Source organism: Salvelinus fontinalis, chromosome 4 (genome assembly GCF_029448725.1).
Source record: "Salvelinus fontinalis isolate EN_2023a chromosome 4, ASM2944872v1, whole genome shotgun sequence".
In the NCBI taxonomy this organism is placed as follows: domain Eukaryota; kingdom Metazoa; phylum Chordata; class Actinopteri; order Salmoniformes; family Salmonidae; genus Salvelinus; species Salvelinus fontinalis.
The window spans coordinates 35946062-35968327 of NC_074668.1; the positions used below are offsets into that span (position 1 = coordinate 35946062).

At 40.1% G+C, this 22266-nt stretch overlaps 1 protein-coding gene across 2 annotated transcripts in view; it reads left to right on the plus strand.

The window, feature by feature from the left end:
- si:ch211-225b11.1 (uncharacterized protein LOC561694 homolog) overlaps positions 1-21893 on the plus strand; it is a 63167-nt gene extending 41274 nt beyond the window's left edge. The window contains exons 6-13 of one of the 2 annotated variants that reach the window (XM_055919920.1): positions 165-268; positions 2434-2558; positions 7787-7899; positions 8282-8422; positions 11297-11396; positions 12696-12796; positions 12990-13160; positions 16127-17315. In XM_055919920.1, the coding sequence (XP_055775895.1) occupies positions 165-268; positions 2434-2558; positions 7787-7899; positions 8282-8422; positions 11297-11396; positions 12696-12796; positions 12990-13160; positions 16127-16216 (945 nt within the window). In that variant the 3' untranslated portion in view covers positions 16217-17315. The other variant, XM_055919918.1, reaches the window with a different exon arrangement.
- The last annotated feature ends 373 nt before the right edge of the window (positions 21894-22266 follow it).

Below are 22266 nucleotides of genomic sequence, written 5' to 3' on the forward strand. Positions count from 1 at the left end.
AAGAGTGTAGTCTTGGACAACATTGAAAAAGCATTTTGGTCCAGGATTAGGTTTAATCTGTTACTGGGAAACGACCTAGAAGTGTATTTGTGTTGTTTTACAGTATGAGTAAAGAAGTTGTGTCCCTCTCTCACCTTTATCCGCTCACCTCTGACGTTCTGCAGGTGTGGGTTAACGCTGCAGCCCAGGTATTCAACTCCATTGGAATTGGATTTGGCTCCATGATCTCCATGGCCAGTTACAACAAGTTCAACAATAACATCCTTAGGTTAGACATGCAGTCTCCTATTCCAACCACTACAGTACCACTTTGTCTTCACCATGATTGTCCGCAGATCCACAGTGTAATTCTATAGTTAAAAAATAATAACTGCCTCTCAGTAGTGGTGCGTGGGTAAAATCACTGGGGAAGCCAATTTTGGGGAAAAAAGCCATATTACAACCTATGTGTTTTGATAATTTCGTTGTTTGCTCTATAACATGTTAGTTCATATTCCTTAACAATGTGATATATAGGCCTAGGCCGAAACAAATGAAGACACATTGGCAGAATAAATTTAACCACACCTTTGTTTCATCACACAATCAGAGAGCAACATCTGTCCGGTGGAGTCCACAAAACATATTGCACGTGACAAACAGTTACATAACCTACAGCATGGTCAATCAACTTATTGTTTCTGACATTTTTGGACTACTAAACAACTATTGATTTAGAACACTGGAGAGTTACTGCAAGTCACAAAGAAAACAGGAGTGGCCTCCATTATTCCAGCACCTTTGCCCAATCATTAAATCACCTATGCTTAGTCTAATAAATACACTGACAACTAAAAGATTCCAAAAACAATTTAGTCCATTCAACGTAAGCTAAATATCATGTGGCTGTCCATGGGACTGATTTGTGTGTGTGCGTAAGTCGAAAAAACATGTTGACTCAACCTACTTGTAAAGAAACGCCAATGCCATCCTCCTCTCTGATGTTGCTAAAACGGTCTTTGACGCTGTCATACAGTACACATTTTTAGTTTTTGTTGTTCTAAGGTACCTGGCTAAAATACTTGCTCGCTAGCCTAGCTTCCTTTCATGGACAATGATTATCCAGCTAGTTAACATTAGCCTACTACGTCTAGCTACATATTGAACTTCCATCCTCTCAAGCCAGAGGCACAATGTATGAATTTATGGTTGGATCAGAATCGTATTTATAATCATTGGCCAGTAAGGAGAATTACGTAAGTAAAACCACAAGTCCAAATCTCCGTTCGTGGCTAATTTAGTAAAGGGACAATTTTACCTAGCTAGCTAGCCGCCGGAAGACAACAACACAACGTAATGCATCAAATTTTCTTTCTGTCAAATTACATTTGGCTTGATTTGATGTGAAGCCAAATCCAAACAGGCTTCCCATGATACTTTTATTTTTTTTGTGCGCCAGGACCATTCACAGTTGATCTCACTCAGTTTGGCTCAGCGCTGATCGGCTATTGTATAAAGAAAAATATCAACTGAGGCCAAATGCTCACTGGCTTCCTTTGCATTTAATGCTACGGGTGGCATCAATATCGTACTAATTTTGACCAGATGGCATCAGAAAAATGGGCTACACATACAGAGACCGAGGGAAGCTGTTTCGCTTGCTCGGATGCTTTCTCCGGTGAGATACATTCAGCCTCTTGTGAATTGAGAGAAAATTAAGGAACACAGAGACGAAAGATACATTATTTTATTTTGTATTTTTTTTGTTGTCAATTTTTTGGGGAAGCCTGATTTTCCCTTGGCAACCATGAAGACGTCCCACTGCTGCCTCTCATGGTGACTAAGAGTAGTTAACTGTGTCTTCTCAATAAGTCCCACCATATTTTGTACATCCACAGATCCGTTAATACATTCCTGATTTGTGACCTTAAAAATGTGCCATTGTACACTGTAGTGCTGTTGCCCATGAATGGTATCAATAAAAATGTAAACACAAAAGATCCCTGTGTGAGCATGTAATGTTATCAATGACTAAAACCCCTCCATACATTCTAAGGGAGGCACTGCTGCTCCTCCTTTTTAAAGTCATATCTAGTTCAAATCAGTGTTATTCTTTCTTAGTTCTGTGAGAATAGCTAAATAGACGTAGCATGTGCGATGAGGATGTTGTTTTGCGGACTAAAATGGTATTTCAGAATTGAGAACACTTAGCTTTGACGAAGGCTTAAAGCCTCAGTGGAACTGGTTGATACACAAGTGCTTGGTTACTCCTCAGAAGCAACCAACCATGTTGCTTGTCCCTGGCCAGTTACTGTAGTTACTCACCACAGACTGTCCTTCAAACCAAATGGCTAGTTTTAGCCCTCAGAGCTAAGTGTTCTCCTTAGAGATCCACTTGACTATGATACATCCCATCAGTCTGACTTTTGTGTTTGTTTTCTTGTCCTCCCCTAGGGACACATTGATTGTCTCTTTAGCTAACTCGGCCACCAGTATCCTGGCTGGCTTTGTGATATTCTCAGCAATCGGCTACATGGCTCATATCCACAACCTCCCAGTGGACAACATCGCCACAGATGGTAAGTACTTCCTGTTTAAGTGGGACTTCTTTGATTGCTGTTCATCCATCTACTTCAGTGGAGGCTCCTCAGAGGAGGAAGGGGAGGACCGTACTCCACAGTGAATTTCATAAAAATATATATTTTTAAACATTTAAAAAGTTATCCTTTTTAGATAAAACTATACTAAATATAATCACGTCACCAAATAATTGATTGAAACACACTATTTTGCAAATAAGGTCTACAGTAGCCTCCACAAAACACTCTGTAGAGTAGCACCATGGTGTAGCCAGAGGACAGCTAGCTTCCATCCTCTGGGTACATTGACTTCAATACAAAACCTAGGAGACTCATGGTTCTCACCCCCTTCCGTAGAGTTACACAGTAATTATGACAACTTCCGGAGGACATTCTCCAAACTATCGGAGCTCTTGCAGCATGAACTGATATGTTGTCCACCCAATCAAAGGATCAGAGAATGAATCTAGTACTGAAAGCATAAGTTACAGCTAGCTAGTGCATAAAATGTGGTGAGTATTTAACTCAAAGGGAGAGCAAGACAATAGTTGAACATTCATAGGCTAGGTTGTAGCAACCTCATGATGGGTATAGGGAAAATGTTAGTATCATGTGGTAGCCTAAACCTATTGCTGTTACATTGAACTGGGTTAATGGAATATGAATGACAATCATCCAAATGCTGTAATAGAAATAAAGACATTCTCATTAAAAAAATATGTCCTCCCTCATGTTAAACTGCACTGACCGCCACTGATCAACTTATATGACTCTTTTATTTCCAGAGTAGCTATTTAATGTCTAATTGATGGGTTATCTCCTAAAGCTTCCTCATGGTCCAGGGCATCATGATTCATCACATTTATTTCAGCACTAAGTTTGTAAATACCTTGAATAGTGTTAATTTGTCATAGTCAATAGGTATTGATTGACCAAACAACTCCTCCCATCATTGACAGATGTTTAGTGGGAATGTAGGGAAGGAGGTCAAACATGACCCATGTCACTTTGAAGTATACACATATTGTGAACTTCTAGGAATGACACCCATAGAAGTCGAATTGAGTTCAGAACTAACACCTTCCTCCGTTTATTAGTCCCTGGAAAACTTTGGAGTTGAGTGTTGCCTCCATCCCATGGGGGAAAACAAGAACACAGAGTAGAATACAAAGGGATTAATTCACAAGGATGCACTTCTCTCTGGGATGCCAGAGTGGAAAAATACAGCGTTTGCAGTGGGTGTTTTTGTAGAGTTCTCCCTCCCTACCCAGCAGGCATACGGACAGACGGATGGACAGACAGACGGACAGAGCTCAGAGGCCTGGGCCAGGATGCATCAGACTGGTTGCATTCCACTAATCTTGTTCACTTCCCTTTGTGGATTTGAAAGAAATGACTGGTACATGGAAACTCCCTCCCTCCCTCCAGCCAATGCCAACACCAATCTAATAGTTTTACAATTTTGGGGAGAAAGTAGATTATACACACACATATATTATACTCACCTGGGTGACCAGTTAGCATGCCAGTGAGACCCCACTGGGCACACACTGGTTGAATCAACGTTGTTTCCATGTCATTTCAATGAAATTGACCTTGAACCAACGTGGAATAGCCATTGAATTGAGCTCTATGACCAGTGGGACCACTGGGTTTCCAAAGTAATTGATATCATGATGACCCATCTAAAGATGTTTAAATCAACAGAACAGTTATTCTATTCTCAGTCTTATCCTAAGCTGTGACTCAAGGAATTTCCCCAAAAGTCGCTACCTGGGATTGGGTGAAGCTCCAAAAGTAAACACCACAAAGTTTTAAAACTATAAAAAAATCTGCAAAGCACAGACACATTAGTGTCACTTCTGTCTTGTGGAGTGGGTTGTTTTTTCCCTAGTAAATTGAGAACATGACGCAGTCCGGAAATGAGCCTTATTGAAGTCTTGCTTTGCCCCTTTTTAGTTTTCTCTTTCATTCTCTCTTTTTCTCACTGGAAGTGATTATTACTGGCTCAGTTGTATTATGGTTAAGTAAGTAGTTATTTCATGAATGAGAGTGTCAGTCTTGATGGATAACCAGGACAGAACGTAGTCACTTTAAGTAAATAAGAAATAAAATATGAACAAGTCTGTGTGATGATCTATTTACAAGTGTTTGTATGTGTATACAGTAGAACAGAACGGTTCTCTGAATAGTTTTGCTGATTCACTTGGATGTCTACAACTAGGATTTATTTCAACAACAAAAAAATAATAATAATAAAGAGATAATAATTCATTCATAATTCATTCATAATTAAGATATACAGTACCAGTCAAAAGTTTGGATACACCTACTCATTCAAGGGTTTTTCTTTATTTTTACTATTTTCTACATTGTAGAATAATAGTGAAGACATCAAAACTATGAAAGAGTTAAACAAACCAAAAAGAGTTAAACAAATGAAAATATATTTGAGATTCTTCAAAGTAGCCACTCTTTGCCTTGATGACAGCTTTGCACACTCTTGGCATTCTCTCAACCAGATTCACCTGAAATGCTTTTTCAACAGTCTCGAAGGAATTCCCACATATGCTGAGTACTTGTTGGCTACCTTCCCTTCACTCTGCAGTCCAACTCATCCCAAAGGGTTGAGATCGGGTGATTGTGGAGGCCAGGTCATCTGATGCAGAACCATCACTCTCCTTCTTGGTCAAATAGCCCTTACAAAGCCTGGAGGTGGGTTGGGTCCTTGTCCTGTTGATAAACAAATGATAGTCCCACTAAGCCCAAACCAGATGGGATGGCGTATTGCTTCAGAATGCTGTGGTAGCCATGCTGGTTAAGTGTGCCTTGAATTCTAAATAAATCACTGATAGTGTCACCAGCAGGGCACCATCACACCTCCTCCTCCATGCTTCACGGTGGGAACCACACATGCAGAGATCATCCGTTCACCTACTCTGCATCTTACAAAGACACATCGGTTGGAAACAAAAATTTCACATTTGGACTCATCAGACCAAAGGACAGAATTCCACCGGTCTGAAGTACATTGTTTCTTGGCCCAAGAAAGTCTCTTCTTCTTATTGGTGTTCTTTAGTAGTGGTTTCTTTGCAGCAATTCAACCATGCCCTGATTCAAGTCTCCTCTGAATAGTTGATGTTGAGATGTCTGCTACTTGAACTCTGAAGCATTTATTTGGGCTGCAATTTCTGGGGCTGGTAACTCTAATGAACTTATCCTCTGGAGCAGAGGTAACTCTGTGTCTTCCTTTCCTGTGGCGGTCCTCATGAGTCAGTTTCATCATAGCGCTTGATGATTTTTGCGACTGCACTTGAAGAAACTTTCAAAGTTCTTCAAATTTTCCAAATTGACTGTCCTTCATGTTTTAAAGTAATGATGGACTGTCATTTCTCTTTGCTTATTTGAGCTGTTCTTGCCATAATGTGGACTTGGTCTTTTAACAAATAGGGCTATCTTCTGTATACCCACCCCTACCTTGTCACAACACAACTGATTGGCTCAAACGCATTAAGAAGGAAAGCAATTCCACAAATTAACTTTTAACAAGGCACTTCTGTTAATCGAAATGCATTCCAGGTGACTAACTCATGAAGCTAATTGAGAGAATGCCAAGAGTGTACAAAGCTGTCATCAAAGCAAAGGGTGGCTCTTTGAAGACTCTCAAATATAAAATATAATTTGATTTAACACTTTTATGGTTACTACATGATATATTGACTACAATATGTGCTATTTCATAGTTTTGATGTCTTCACTATTATTCTACAATGTAGAAAATAGCAAAAATAAAGAAAAACCCTTGAATGAGTAGGTGTTCTAAAACTTTTGACCGGTAGAGAGAGAGTGTGTATGTTTTACACACACAATACTCCATAAAGACAAAGCCAAATCAAATTGACGGTGCCATGTTGAAAGTATCTGTTTATTAAAAATAAAACATTTACATAAGCATTCAGACCCTTTACTCATGACTTTGTTGTGAGCGATTACTACCTTGAGTCTTCTTAGGTATGACGCCAAAAGCTTGGCACACCTGTACTTGGGGAGTTTGTCCCATTCTTCTCTGCAGATCCTCTCAAGCTCTGTCAGGTTGGATGGGGAGTGTAGCTGCACAGCCATTTTCAGGTCTCTCCAGAGATGTTCGATCAGGTTCAAGTCTGGGCTCTGGCTCAAACACTCAAGGACATTCAGAGACTTGTCCTGAAGCCACTCCTGCGTTGTCTTGGCTGTGTGCTTAGGGTCGTTGTCCTGTTGGAAGGTGAACCTCCCTGAACAAGGCCCTTCTCCCCCAATTGCTCAGTTTTGAGCAATCGGAATATCTGAGCAGTCTGAATATTTTCCGAATTCACTGTAGGTAGATCTAATTGAAATGAATGGTGAATTAAACTTGGATTAGCTTAAGGTGAACTTCAGGTGAAACAGCAAAACATGTAATTGTTCACACAGTGTATTAGGACCTTTTGGAGCAAGTAAAGTAGGGATTAACCAGTGTGCCTGCCAGGCTCTGCTTATGAGCACCTGCTCAGGCTCGGCTCAGTCCCACATATGGTCTATATACCGGCTTTGAAACACACAATTGTCTCACTGCTGACTGACTATTCTACACCGACTGACATCTGGTGTATGGAAATTCAAGAGATTTGGACTCTAAATTTCTATTGGCAAAAAGAGGATTTTGAGATAATTGGCTTTAAAGTTCCAAACCCTCACTGGTTTGAATGATGTCAGCAATTTTTTATCTTGTATTCTTTTGAACGTAACAACATAAATTGGGATATTTAGAGTACTAAATATGTAAAGAACATTGAATAGAACAAGGCAATGTCAACAACTCAATTTTGACAAAAATGCAGAGAACCTTAGTCCCTAGCGCTCAAATTATTGACTAGATAGTTTGTTCTGTGAGTGTGAAGTAATGGTGGTATACAGTCAGGTGATTGTGATGTGTTCAGGACATTCTATATGATCTGGCTCGGTTTCATTCCCTTCATGATTGTATAAAGAGCACGTCTGTGCTCTAACGTTTTTTGTTAGGTCAAATTACTGATGTGGTCAATTGCATGAATTATTGAAGTATTTTGAGGGTGGAAAAGGTGACCCATTTACATTGTTTTGTTATTGAATGCTTTGACTTCCTTGTTTAGGTTGAGAATAACCACTGGTGTCATTTATCTGTAAAATGTTCTCAACAAAGTACCATTCTATGGTATGTTTGTGTGCCACAGGTCCTGGCTTGGTGTTTGTGGTGTATCCAGAGGTCTTCTCCACTATGCCTCTGCCACAGTTGTGGGCTCCTCTGTTCTTCTTCATGCTTCTCTGCCTGGGACTGGACAGCCAGGTTAGACACATACAACATTTTAGCTCATGAACAATTATAATACCTTTCTAATTTTGATTTATGGTTCGGAGAGATCAAGACAGAGGAGGGAAGAAAGGAAGTGTAGAAATGCCTGACCAGGGAATTGAACCCTGACTGCACATGTACTCTGGAGTCGGCAGTGTTACCACTCAACCAAATACTGGTACAGGCGGTGCTTGTGCATTTTTTTTATTTTTTTATAGCAAATACAGAACAGAATCCACAGGAACCAATTCTACCTCTAAGCTGAGAGAGAGCAATCAACATTTGCTGTATTTACATCACACTACCCAAAAACAGTCCCCAGTCTCAAACCCAGATCTCAGTGTAAATGTCCACTGTGCTGTGCTGTGCCCTGCAGTTTGCCATGGTGGAGGTGGCGGTGACGTCCATAATAGACGGCTTCGGCCCTAGGGTGCTGCGTGTCCTTAAGAGACAGGAGGTCATCGTTCTGGCCGTCTGTGTTATGGGCTTCCTTCTAGGCATTCCTCACATCACTAAGGTAAGGTAATCCTGTCAGATATATTTACTATTCATGGGATAATATCTCTCTCTCATTCTAAAATGGATTAAATAATTTTTTCTCCCCTCATCAATCTACACACAAGACCCCATAATGACAAAGCAAAAATAGGTTTTTAGACATGTTTGCAAAAGTATTACAAATAAAAAACTGAAATATCACATTTACATAAGTATTCAGACCCTTTACTCAGTACTTTGTTGATGCATCTTTGGCAGCGATTCAGGTCAAAGAGTTCAATCTTGGTTTCATCAGACCAGAGAATCTTGTTTCTCATGGTCTGAGAGTCTTTAGCTGGCTTTTGGCAAACTCCAAGTGGGCCGGCATGTGCCTTTTACTAAGGAGTAGCTTCCGTCTGGCAACTCTACCATAAAGGCCTGATTGGTGGAGTGCTGCAGAGATGGTTGTCCTTCTGGAAGTTTCTCTCATCTCCACAGAGGAACTCTAGAGCTCTGTCAGAGTGACCATCGGATACTTGGGCACCTCCCTGACCAAGGCCCTTCTCCCCCAATTGCTCAGTTTGGCCAGGCGCCCAGCGCTAGGAAGAGTCTTGGTGGTTCCAAACTTCTTCCATTTGAGAATGATGAGGCCACTGTGTTCTTGGGGACCTTCAATGCTGCAGAAGTTTTTTGGTACCCTTCCCCAGATCTGTGCCTCGCTACAATCCTGTCTCTGAGCTCTACAGACAATTCCTTCGACCTCATGGCTTGGTTTTTGCTCTGACATGCACTGTCAACTGTGGGACCTTATATAGACAGGTGTGTGCATTTTCAAATCATGCCCAATCAATTTAATTTACCACAGGTGGACTCCAATCAAGTTGTAGAAACATCTCAAGGATGATCAATGGAAACAGAATGCAACCCTTAGTAAACATTTGTAAAAAATTGTGTTTGATCAGATACAATGCTATTTCACAGTAAACAAATTGACAACAGAATTCCAGCATGCTATAGGGAAGGACACTCAACAAGCACAGTAATTACACAAATGACTGATGATAAAATTATTGTGGGGGCTGTCTTGTTAGACTTCAGTGCAGCTTTTGACATTATCGATCATAGTCTGCTGCTGGAAAAACGTATGTGTTATGGCTTTACACCCCCTGCTATAATGTGGATAAAGAGTTACTTGTCTAACAGAACACAGAGGGTGTTCTTTAATGGAAGCCTCTCATATATATATATGGATATATATATTCCAGTTAGAATCAGGAATACCACAGGGTAGCTGTTTAGGCCCCTTGCTTTTTTCAATTTTTACTAACGACATGCCACTGACTTTGAGTAAAGCCAGAGTGTCTATGTATGCGGATGACTCAACACTATACACGTCAGCTACTACAGCTACTACTGAAATAACTGCAACACTCAACAAAGAGCTGCAGTTTGTTTCAGAGTGGGTGGCAAGGAATAAGTTAGCCCTAAATATTTCTAAAACTAAAAGCATTGTATTTGGAACAAAACACTCACTAAACCCTAAACCTCAACTAAATCTTGTAATACATAATGTGGAAATTGAGCAAGTTGAGATGACTAAATTGCTTGGAGTAACCCTATTGTAAACTGTCATGGTCAAAACATATGGATGCAGTAGTAGCTAAGATGGGGAGAAGTCTGTCTATAATAAAGCGATGCTCTGCCTTCTTAACACTATCAACAAGGCAGGTCCTACAGGCCCTAGTTTTGTCACACCTTGACTATTATTCAGTTGTGTGGTCAGGTGCCACAAAAAAGGACTTAGGAAAATTGCAATTGGCTCAGAACAGGGCAGCACATCTGGCCCTTGGATGTACACAAAGAGCTAATATTAATAATATGCATGTTAATCTCTCTTGGCTGAAAGTGGAGGAGAGATTGACTTCATAACTACTTTTATTCATGAGAGGTATTGACATGTTGAATGCACTGAGGGTTCTGTCTAAACTACTGGCACACAGCTTGGACACCCATGCATACCCCACAAGACATGTCACAAGAGGTCTCTTCACAGTCCCCAAGTCCAGAACAGACTATGGGAGGCACACAGTACTACATAGAGCCATGAATACATGGAACTCTATTCCACATCCAAGTAACTAATAATCCCCAGTTTACAATTGGCTCATTCATCCCCCTCCTCTCCCCTGTAACTATTCCCCAGGTCGTTGCTGCAAATGAGAACGTGTTCTCAGTCAACTTACCTGGTAAAATAACGGTAAAATAAATAAATAAAATAAAAAACTGACACAAGCAGTAAAATGAGATTTAAAAAACAGATTAAAAAACACCTTATGGAACAGCGGGGACTGTGAAATAACACTGGCACAGACACATGCATACACACACAAACACACACACACACACACACGATAACATACGCACTATACATACACATGGATTTAGTACTGTAGATATGTGGTAGTGGTGGAGTAGGGGCCTGAGGGCACACAGTGTGTTGTGAAATCTGTGAATGTGTTGTAATGTTTTTAAAATTGTATAAATTGCCTTAATTTTGCTGGAACCCAGGAAGAGTAGCTGCTGCTTTGGCAGCAGCTAATGGGCATCCATAATAAATACGAATACCTGAGCTCAATTTCGAGTCTCATAGAAAAGGGTCTGAATACTTAAGTAAATAAGGTATTTCTGTTTATTATGTTTAATACATTTGCAAAAATTTCTAAAAACCTGTTTTCGCATTGTTATTATGGGGTATTGTGTGTAGATTGCTGAGGAAATGTTTTTATTTAATCCATTTTAGAATAAGGCTGTAATGTAACAAAATGTATAAAAAGTCAAGGGGTCTGAATACTTTCCGAAGGCACTGTATTTAGTTTTTTATCTGTACACGACTAAAACGACTCTGTCTCCACAGGGGGGCATGTATGTGTTCCAGCTTATGGACCACTACACTGCTGTGGTGTCGCTCATGTTCTTGTCCTTCTTTGAAGTCATCGCTGTCTGCTGGGTTTTCGGTAATACCCAGCCCCTTCTTACCCTTATGATGACATTCAACAGCCTGGAAATAATTTTGGTCTTACAGTATTTGATTACATATAACACCCTGATTAAGAGTTAGATCTTACAGGACTTTATTTATACAAGAAAAATACACTATATATACAAAGGTATGTGGACACCCCTTCAAATGTGTAGATTCTGCTATTTCAGCCACACCTGTTGCCGACCGGTGTATAAAATCGAGCACATAGCCATACAATCGTCAGAGACAAACATTGGCAGTAGAATGGCCTTACTGAAGAGATCAGTGACTTTCAATGTGGTACCATCATAGGATGGCAACTTTCCAACAAGTCAGTTCGTCAACGGCTCAGCCGCGAAATGGGAAAACACACATGCTCGCAAAACGGGACCGCCGAGTGCTGAAGCGCGTAAAAAACGCCTGTCCTCGGTTGCGACACTCACTACCGAGTTCCAAACTGCCTCTGTAAGCAACGTTAGCACAAGAACTGTTCGTTGGGAGCTTCATGAAATGGATTTCCATACCCGAACAGCTGCACACAAGCCTAAGATTACCATACGCAATGCCAAGTGTTGGAGCAGTGGATACGCATTCTCTGGAGAGATTAATCACGCTTCACCATCTGGCAGGCCGATGGATGAATCTGGGTTTGGTGGATGCCAGGAGAATGCTACCTGCCCCAATGCATAGTGCCAACTGTAAAGTTTGGTGGAGAAGGAATAATGGTCTGGGGCTGTTTTTCATGGTTCGGGCATGGCCCCTTAGTTCCAGTGAAGGAAAATCTTAAGGCTACAACATACAATGACATTCTAGACAATTCCGTGCTTCCAATTTTGTGGTAACAGTTTGGGGAAGGCCCTTTCCTGTTTCAGCATGACAATACCCCCGTGCAAAAAGTGAGGTCCATTAAAAAATGGTTTGTCGAGATCGGTGTAGAAGAACTTGACCTGCCTGCACAGGGCCCTGACCTCAACCCCATCGAACACCTTTGGGATGAATTGGAATGCCGACTGCAAGCAAGGCCGAATCGCCCAACATCAGTGCCCGACCTCACTAATGGTCTTGTGGCTGAATGGAAGCAAGCAGCAATGTTCCAACAACTAGTGGAAAGCCTTCCCATAAGAGTGGAGGCTGTTATAGCAGAAAAGGGGTTACCAACTCCATATTGATGCCCATGATTTTGGAATGAGATGTTCGACGAGCATGTGTCCACATACACTTTGCTCTTTAAACAGTATGTACTGTATTTCTCTGAGTTAATTTAAGTATTTAATCCAATGCGTTTTTGCAGGACTGCGACGGATTACCATCATGATCAAGAGAATGTTGGGAAAGGCTCCCAACATCTATTTCCGCTCCTGCTGGATGGTCTTCTCCCCTGTGCTGGTCCTGGTGAGTGCTATGGCTGACTGATGCTGAGGAGGAGTACAATTAGCATAATTATGATGGTGATGAGGATTTAATGTGTTTTCTATTTGTGTTGTTTTACTTTTTATAGTCTTTATAGTAGTGATTGTCATAAGGTTTCATCCAAGTCTAACCTGCTCCATGTGGGATTGTTTGCCTCTCGTATCCTCTCCTGCAGTGCATTCTGATCTCCAGCATCATCCAGTACACGCCAGCTCGCTATGGGAAGTCATACACATACCCTGTCTGGGCAGAGGTGGTGGGCTGGGGAATCTCCCTGGTCTCCATCGTGTGGATCCCTCTGGGAGCCCTGCAAGAGATCTGCAGAAATAAGGGCTCACTGCTGCAGGTGAGCGTTCTTTCAGTAAACCAAAACAAACACACATACTGATACTTACAGTGGGCTCCAACATTACATGCACCCCTGACTGGCAATGCACAAACAATACTTAAAAAAATATAAACAATTTAATTATAGAGGTAAACTCAAAGGTCATGTCTGAGGTAAACTCAAAGGTTATAGAGGTCACGTCTGATGGTGCTTTTTTAAACCTGGTGACCCCAAGACGCCACCAAGGCCTGCAATTCTTTCACAGTGATTCGTGGGGATTTTGTTGCTTCTCTCACAATCCTCCTCCCTATCCTGGGGGGCAAAATGCATTTGCGTCTTCTACCCGTGAGGTTTTCAACTGTTCCATATCTATTTAATTTTTAAATAATTGTCCTGACAGTGCTCAGTGGTATATTCAATCGTTTGTGGATCTTCTTGTAGCCATTACCAGATTTATGAAGGTCTACGACCATCTGTCCCTTCTGAACTGCCAGTTCTTTTCTTTTCTTCATGTTGTTGGATGACAAAGGGATATTGCATGCGTTCCCTCATTTTTATACCATAGCGAAAAAGGAAGTGATGTAATGGCTCAATATAGTTCCTTAACACTTAGATACACTTAAATAAGTGAAATTGAATTCCTGGTTTAATTTTGGTAGATGTTATTTACAATAATCTGTAAGGGTGCCATTAATTTTGAAACCTTGATTTGGAACACATTGATTTTTAATTAAATCAATAAATTATTTTGTTGGGTTCCATTGAAACATTAATAAAGTACAGTATTTTTCACATGTTAGTATTTTGAGTTTATCTCTATAATTATATTGTTTATATTTTTTTAAGTATTGTTTGTGCATTGCCAGTCAGGGGTGCCAGTAATTTTGGAGCCCACTGTACATAAATATAGCTCACAGATACTATTGTAGCATCATGCATACATACTCTACTTAAATACTAGTACTCACTCATATGTATGTATGTATAATACGAATTGTATTCGTATTAGAATTGTATTATACATACATACATTGTAATCGTATCATACATACATACATACATACATACATACATACATACATACATACATACATACATACATACATACATACATACATACATACATACATACAGTCGAGGCCAAAAGTTTTGAGAATGACAAAAAAATTAATTATCACAAAATCTGCTGCCTCAGTTTCTATGATGGCAATTTGCATATACTCCAGAATGTTAGGAAGAGGGATCAGATGAATTGCAATTAATTGCAAAGTCCCTCTTTGCCATGCAAATGAACTGAATCCCCCAAAAACATTTCCACTGCATTTCAACCCTTCCACAAAAGGACCACATCATGTCAGTGATTCTCTCAGTAACACAGGTGTGAGTGTTGATGAGGACAAGGCTGGAGATCACTCTGTCATGCTGATTGAGTTTGAATAACAGACTGGAAGCTTCAAAAAGAGGATGGTGCTTGGAATCATTGTTCTTCCTCTGTCAACCATGGTTACCTGCAAGGAAATACGTGCCGTCATCATTGCTTTGCACAAAAAGGGCTTCACAGGCAAGGATATTTCTGCCAGTAAGATTGCACCTAAATCAACCATTTATCGGATCATCAAGAACTTCAAGGAGAGCGGTTCAATTATTGTGAAGAAGGCTTCTGGGCGCCCAAGAAAGTCCAGCAAGCGCCAGGACCGTCTCCTAAAGTTGATTCAGCTGCGATATCGGGGCACCACCAGTACAGAGCTTGCTCAGGATAGGCAGCAGGCAGGTGTGAGTGCATCTGCACGCACAGTGAGGCGAAGACTTTTGGAGGATGGCCTGGTGTCAAGAAGGGCAGCAAAGAAGGCATTTCTCTCCAGGAAAAACATCAGGAACAGACTGATATTCTGCAAAAGGTACAGGGATTGGACTGCTGAGGACTGGGGTAAAGTCATTTTCTCTGATGAATCCCCTTTCCGATTGTTTGGGGCATCCGGAAAAAAGCTTGTCCAGAGAAGACAAGGTGAGCGCTACCATCAGTCCTGTGTCATGCCAACAGTAAAGCATCCTGAGACCATTCATGTGTGGGGTTGCTTCTCAGCCAAGGGAGTGGGCCCACTCACAAATTTGCCTAAGAACACAGGCATGAATAAAGAATGGTACCAACACATCCTCCGAGAGCAACTTCTCCCAACCATCCAGGAACAGTTTGGTGATGATCAATGCCTTTTCCAGCATGATGGAGCACCTTGCCATAAGGCAAAAGTGATAACGAAGTGGCTCCGGGAACAAAACATCGATATTTTGTGTCCATGGCCAGGAAACTCCCCAGACCTTAATCCCATTGAGAACTTGTGGTCAATCCTCAAAAGGCGGGTGGACAAACAAAACCCCATAAATTCTGACAAACTCCAAGCATTGATTATGCAAGAATGTGCTGCCATCAGTCAGGATGTGGCCCAGAAGTTAATTGACAGCATGCCAGGGCGGATTGCAGAGGTCTTGAAAAATAATGGTGAACACTGCAAATATTGACTCTTTGCATCAACTTCATGTAATTGTCAATAAAAGCCTTTGACACTTATGAAATGCTTGTAATTATACTTCAGTATTCCATAGTAATGTCTGACAAAAATATCTAAAGACACTGAAGCAGCAAACTTTGAAAATTAATATTTGTGTCATTCTCAAAACTTTTGGTCACGACTGTACATACATACATACATACCCCCCCCCCCCCCCCCCAACCTGGACTCAGAGCATTTATTATTATTCTGTACGAAAATCCGAGACACTCCATTTAGTACGATATGTTACGTTTCGTATGGTATGTATTTGTGGATGTCCAAAGCTCATTTTGTATATGTTACGAATTACAATTCGTATTATATTTTACAAATTTGCAAAACGTACAATATGTTACAAACCAAGACAGTTGTGTAGAGGGCACGACAAAACCTTTCCCCCTCAGGAGACTGAAAACATTTGGCATGGGTCCCCAGATCCTCAAAAGGTTCTACAGCTGCACCATCGAGAGCATCCTGACCGGTTGCATCACCGCCTGGTATGGCAACTGCTCTGCATCTGACTGAAAGGCACTACAGAGGGTAGTGCGAACGGCCAAGTACATCACTGGGGCCAAGCTTCCTGCCATCCAGGACCTGTATAATAGGCGGTGTCAGAGGAAAGCCCATAAAATTGTCAGAGACTCCAGTCACCCAAGTTATAGACTGTGTTCTCTGCTACCACATGGCAAGCGGTACCGGTGCGCCAAGTCAAGTACCAAAAGGCTCCTCTACAGCTTCTACCCCCAAGCCATAAGACTGCTGAACAATTAATAAAATCTCCACCGGACAATTTACATTTACACCCACCTCCCTTTTGTACACTGCTGCTACTCGCTGTTTATTTTCTATGCATAGTCACTTCACCCCCAACTACATGTACAAATTACATCACCTAACCTGTACCACCGCACACTGACTCGGTACTGGGGCCCCCTGTATATAGCCTTGTTATTGTGTTACTTTTTATTATTACTTTTTATTTTAGTCTACTTGGTAAATATTTTCTTAACTCTTCTTGAACTGCACTGTTGGTTAATGTCATGTAAAGTAAGTATTTCACAGTAAAGTCTACCCTTGTTGTATTCGGAGCATGTGACAAATAAAGTTTGATTTGAAATTCTAGCTTGGTGGCTAACGTTAGCTAGCTGGCTAAAGTTAGCTAAGCTAGGGGTAGGTTTAAGTTTAGGAGTTAGGATAAAAGGTAGGTGTTAGGGTTAGCTAACATGCTAATCAGTTGAAAAGTTGCAAATTATCCAAAATGCTAAAGTTGTCCATGATGAAACTCGAACTCGCAACCTTTGGGTTGCTAGACGTTTGCGTTATAGGCCAACCTGTCCTCCCAACCAACCACACTACTTTAGTTTTTGCCTTAAGTAACCATATATCTAATGTAACCATGCCAAGCGTAACGTATCATACTAATTTGAATGTCCTGGATTTACTATTTCTATGTTACGTTTAGTATACGAGACCAGGCTGCGCACACACTGTACTGATACTGTAAGTTTTATCCCACATGGCAGTCATATCAATAACAAAAGTGCAGTCCGGGCATCAGCAGACACCATAAGAAATTAAATTATTTATGTGATTCTTAACTTGTTCTTTTGTATATTCTATGTGCCCCCAGAGAATAAAAACAGCTGTGACTCCTACAATAGAGTTGGATCCTGTCAACCATCTGCCAGAGGAGCAGAGCGAAGACACACCGGAGTCTGTTTCCTTGTTTATCATCACTCCTCTGTAAACACAGCCAGTATGTCTAAGTGTTTGCGTGCGTGAGTCAGTGTGACTGTGAGTGTTCTATTGGGATGGGGAGGTGTGGGTTGTTAGGTAGTTTAGAGTTTATGTAAATAGCTTTTTTATGTATTTTACCCTTGTCCCTCTGGTAATCTCTTCAACCAACTCCTCTCCCCCTGGACATAACATATTTTGTCTCCGAATTTGATTTTGAATTCCATGACCTCAATGGTCCAGATAGATCTTTGGCTGAGTAACTCTTTGAACCAACATCGCCATCTTGTGGCTGTTTCAAAGTTTTTATTCACACCGTGAGGTTCATTTGAGGCTCATGTGAATAGTGAACTCAGCGATTGACTGAACAACCACCAGGCTGGTCTAATATAGGAACATGCATATGATATTTATTCCTCTCCTAGAAAGATAATATGCAATTAGATGTATGGCGGTTATATGTTGTGCCTTTTACTGATAACTAAGGAGAGGAAGCACTGCAGTGTTGCCATGACCAGTGGTGTAAAGTATTTCAGTAAAAATACTTACGTTTTGTTTTTTGGGTATATGTGCTTTACTTTACTTTGACAAATTTTACTTTTACTTCAGTACATTCCTAAAGAAAATGATGTACTTTTTACTCCATACATTTTCCCTGACACCCAAAAGGTCTCGTTACATTTTGAATACAGTACATAGCAGGACAGGAAAATGGTCTTGTTCACACACTTATCAAGAGAACATCCCTGGTCATCCTTACTGCCTCTGATCTGGCGGACTCACTAAACACATGCTTCATTTGCAAATTATGTGTTGATGCGTGCCCCTGGCTATCTGTAAATTAAAATTAAAATTAAAAAGAAATTGGTGCCATCTGGTTTGCTTAATATAAGGAATTTTTAATTATTTATACTTTTACTTTAAATTTTGATACTTAAGTATTTTTTAACAATTACATTTACTTTTGATGCTTAAGTATATTTAAAACCAAATACTTTTAGATGTTTATTCAAGTAGGATTTTACTAGGTGACTTTAACTTGAGTCATTTTCTATTAAGGTATCTTTACTTTTACTCAAGTATGACAATTGTGTACTTTTTCCACCAGTGGCCATGACATCTGTTAGTGGGGAAAGTCCAGGGTTCTGTCATTATTCATCTGCTTTATTACACTTGAATGGACATGGTATCATTGAAGTCTTAAGGGTTCTGGTTGGAGTTTTCTATTTGAATTGCTCTGCCACAGTCTGGGCCTTTGTCGTATGTCATGTTTGTTTGCAACAATGACAATTGGAGCTCAGCATTACCAGGTGTGCCTTTAGTCATTAAAAGATCCAATGACATTGGAAGTGGCATTGGACTATACGACTGAATTTACAATGGGGTCTCTTTGGAGGGGTCACAGAAATATATAGACGGGTGGGTTGTTTAGCAACAAAACCAATGCATGCGCAACTGTGGAGCAAAACAGTCAGGTTGACTTAGAATCAAAGGATTGTTGACAACATGTCAACTATATTTCCTCTCCAAATCTTTATTGAAAACATAAATACATTTGCACAATGAGCACTTGTTGTCTCTCAAATACATTGTTACATTTGTAATTTTAGCCATATTAGCATAGACGTGACAAGAGTAAAACACCTCAAAATAAGATATGGTATCAATACACAAGGATCTAAAACGAGCTTCTTGTCATTGTTGCTAGCTATCTGACCGTCCAAAATCATAACAACACACAGACTTCTGCCCCATCGACACGCGTGTGTAATTTGTGACGTTGTCATCTAACCTATTTATAAGATCAATTTGGTATAGTGACTAAGTGTAGATAACTTTGCCACTGGCCTTGTGCCCTGTATCAACATTTTTCATTTTTTTGCATGATCAATATTTGATGAAGATACCCCCCAAAAAATATCATAGAGTATATCACCAACCCAGGTTGAGTATAATTTACAAATGCACAAAATATATATTTTAGAGGCGTGTTTACTCTCTTTTGATATAAAACAAGATCCTATTCAGTTTAGTGAGCTGTTAAGAGTGTATTTTGTGCATGTTTGTTTGACAAACGGCATTTTGTTTTCACAAATTACAGTGAGTAAATGTGGGAAGGTGTTTCACCTGTGCTGGCCCAGGTGCCAGTGGTCTTGAAAGACGTAAAGGTTTAACACCTCTAATTTGGGCTCCTTAGTTGAGTTCGAGACGAACAATACTTTATCTGATCTTACCTGTTTTTTTGTTTTGCTCCACCTTTTTGGTTTGTGTCCTGTCTTTAAGTTTGGTGGGTTTTTCTTTTTGCTTGCCTCTTCTTGGGCAAATTTAGTGGGCACTTATGATGGATGGACAGTGGACACCCCCATGGACAGTGGACACCCCCATGAGTGTCTTTCAGAAACGACTCCTAAAATCCCACCTGTTTTGGTTGTTGTCAATGACTCTTTGTAAGTTCCCGCTTCTGTTTGAGCGACATTATTTGGTTTTCTTTCTGGGGAATGTAAAAGTATACTTTCTCTCTGGATGGTTTTCTTTTATAGATAAGGATTTCACCTGGATTCCTTGTTCCTTATACTCTAGCAATGGTGTCGGATCAGAGATTAGTAGACATAATGTTGAAAACATGTTGAATCTTTGTTATATTGGCATCTCAAAATATTTTAGTTTTAGGTTTCTGCTGCTTATTCTTTTTAATTGTTCTCATGTACCTTACAATTAGACCAAATATTTACATGTATTTTAAAATGTAGTTGTTTTTGTATCAAGCAAAAGGGTTTATGGAATAACAAACACTATTTCTGCATTAACTCTGTGATGCCTTTTAATGGTATAAATCAGGGGTGTCAAACTCATTTCGCATCGTGGGCCACATACGGCCTAGGGAGATGTCAAGTGGGCCGGACCATTAAAATTATACCATACTCTGCTATAAATAACCAAAATATCATGTCTTTCCTTTGTTTTGGTGTAAAGAAGCACAAGAACATTAGGAAAATATTGAAATTTAATGAACTATCTTTTTACAAAACATTTCATGAAACACCTCATATTTCCTTAGACAAATGTGCAATTTACTTTTATCATTCACAAATATGCATTGCAACTGATCCCACTGATTGTACAAAGGCACAAAACTTTAATTGGTACTGAAAAATATAGTAATGCACTTTAAGATTAAATGAGACTTTTAAAGAAAGGAATTTTTAAACCACTTACACATACGCATATAAAATCTAAATGTAATCCCTGCGTACACCTTACAAACTAAGGAGAGTGATTTTAAATGTGTAATGAAGAAAGTGTTCGCCTGTCCTGTAAATCTGTAAACTTCATACATGAAACATACATACACATACAATACATACTGAAAATTTATGGAGTTGTATGAACAGTAGAATTCCATCACACAACTGTTGTTTTGAAGCTGCTGACTAACATTAAAGTGCACATTTTTTAAATCACCACAGTAAGGATTCATCTTCACAGAGCTGTATTCTTTGAATGCAAACAGTATCTAAGGCAGCATTTTAAAGGTGTTAGTCTAGTCTGGACTTGTATTTGTTCCTGAAACTTGGCATCTTTTGGCCTGTACAAGTGCATCAACACCAGGTGTCATGTCCTGACTAGCTGTCACTTTCAGAATGTCATTTAAGTGCTTGTTTGTGAGCCTTGAACGCATTTTTGTTTTATTGATTTTCATCACTGAGAAAATTTGTTGACTTGCCCCTGGCTTCTCGGCTCTGGATGAAAGTTGACTGTTGTTTCCTCAGACCCGCCAGCAATTCGTTAATCTTATCTCTTCTCAGTTGTCCTTGCAAGCCGTCATATTTTTCGCTGTGATGAGTCTCGTAGTGGCGTCGAATATTATATTCCTTCAATACCGAAACTTGTTGCAAACACACCAAGCACGAAGGTTTTCCGTGCATCTCTGTAAATAAATAGGACGTGGTCCATTTTTCTTTGAAAATTCTACACTCCTTATCTACTTTTCTCCGTTTGGATAACGACATTTTGGCTAATGAGGGTGTAGCGGAGAGGTAGAGACCAAGGTATTAACAACGTCGTAACAAGCAGCAGATGGCGCATTGATACCGTCTGCTGTTTTCAGTCTGTCTCAGTGATGCGGCTTGTCTTCTACTCTGATGGAAAGAGTGCGCCCCTTAGCGGATAATCCATGAATTGCAGCGAATTAAAAATATTAATTCCATGTCTTTTATGCATTTTTTCCACTTTCAAATTATCCTGCGGGCCTGATCGAACCTCCTTGGGGGCCGGTTCCGGCCCGCGGGCCGTATGTTTGACACCCCTGGTATAAATGTTTATGCTCATTATGCTTTTGAGATAGCAACTGTCTCCTTTTGAAATTTTACACAAGTTTGATTTGTTTCTTTCTTACTCTCTTAAAAAAAATCTGAAACGTGTTTATTGTACAGTGGTATGTGTCAATAAAGAACATTATTGCCAAATAGGCGTGGTTTTCATGAGCCCTGTCAATTCATCAATAATGCATCCGTTATGAAGAACATAACACTAGATGGCAGCATAGTGCACACAGTAACATGCAGCTCAGGTCAGTGGTTTGTTGCCACCAAGGCCAGTACAAATGTCTATGATTCGTCATTACAAGCTAGTTAAAACTTATGTTATTGAAATTTGGAAAATGTATCAATTTGACGTTTTTTTAGCTGTGGTGTTCTGAAAAACTCACTCAACCACTTTGTCTCTTGTATACAGGTGATAACTTCCAGCTAGTGTTTATACTCATAACAAATGTCCAACTGTAATTCTATAGTATAGCGTACCTCGGTAGCTAGTGGAAAATTCTTCCACACTTTAGACCA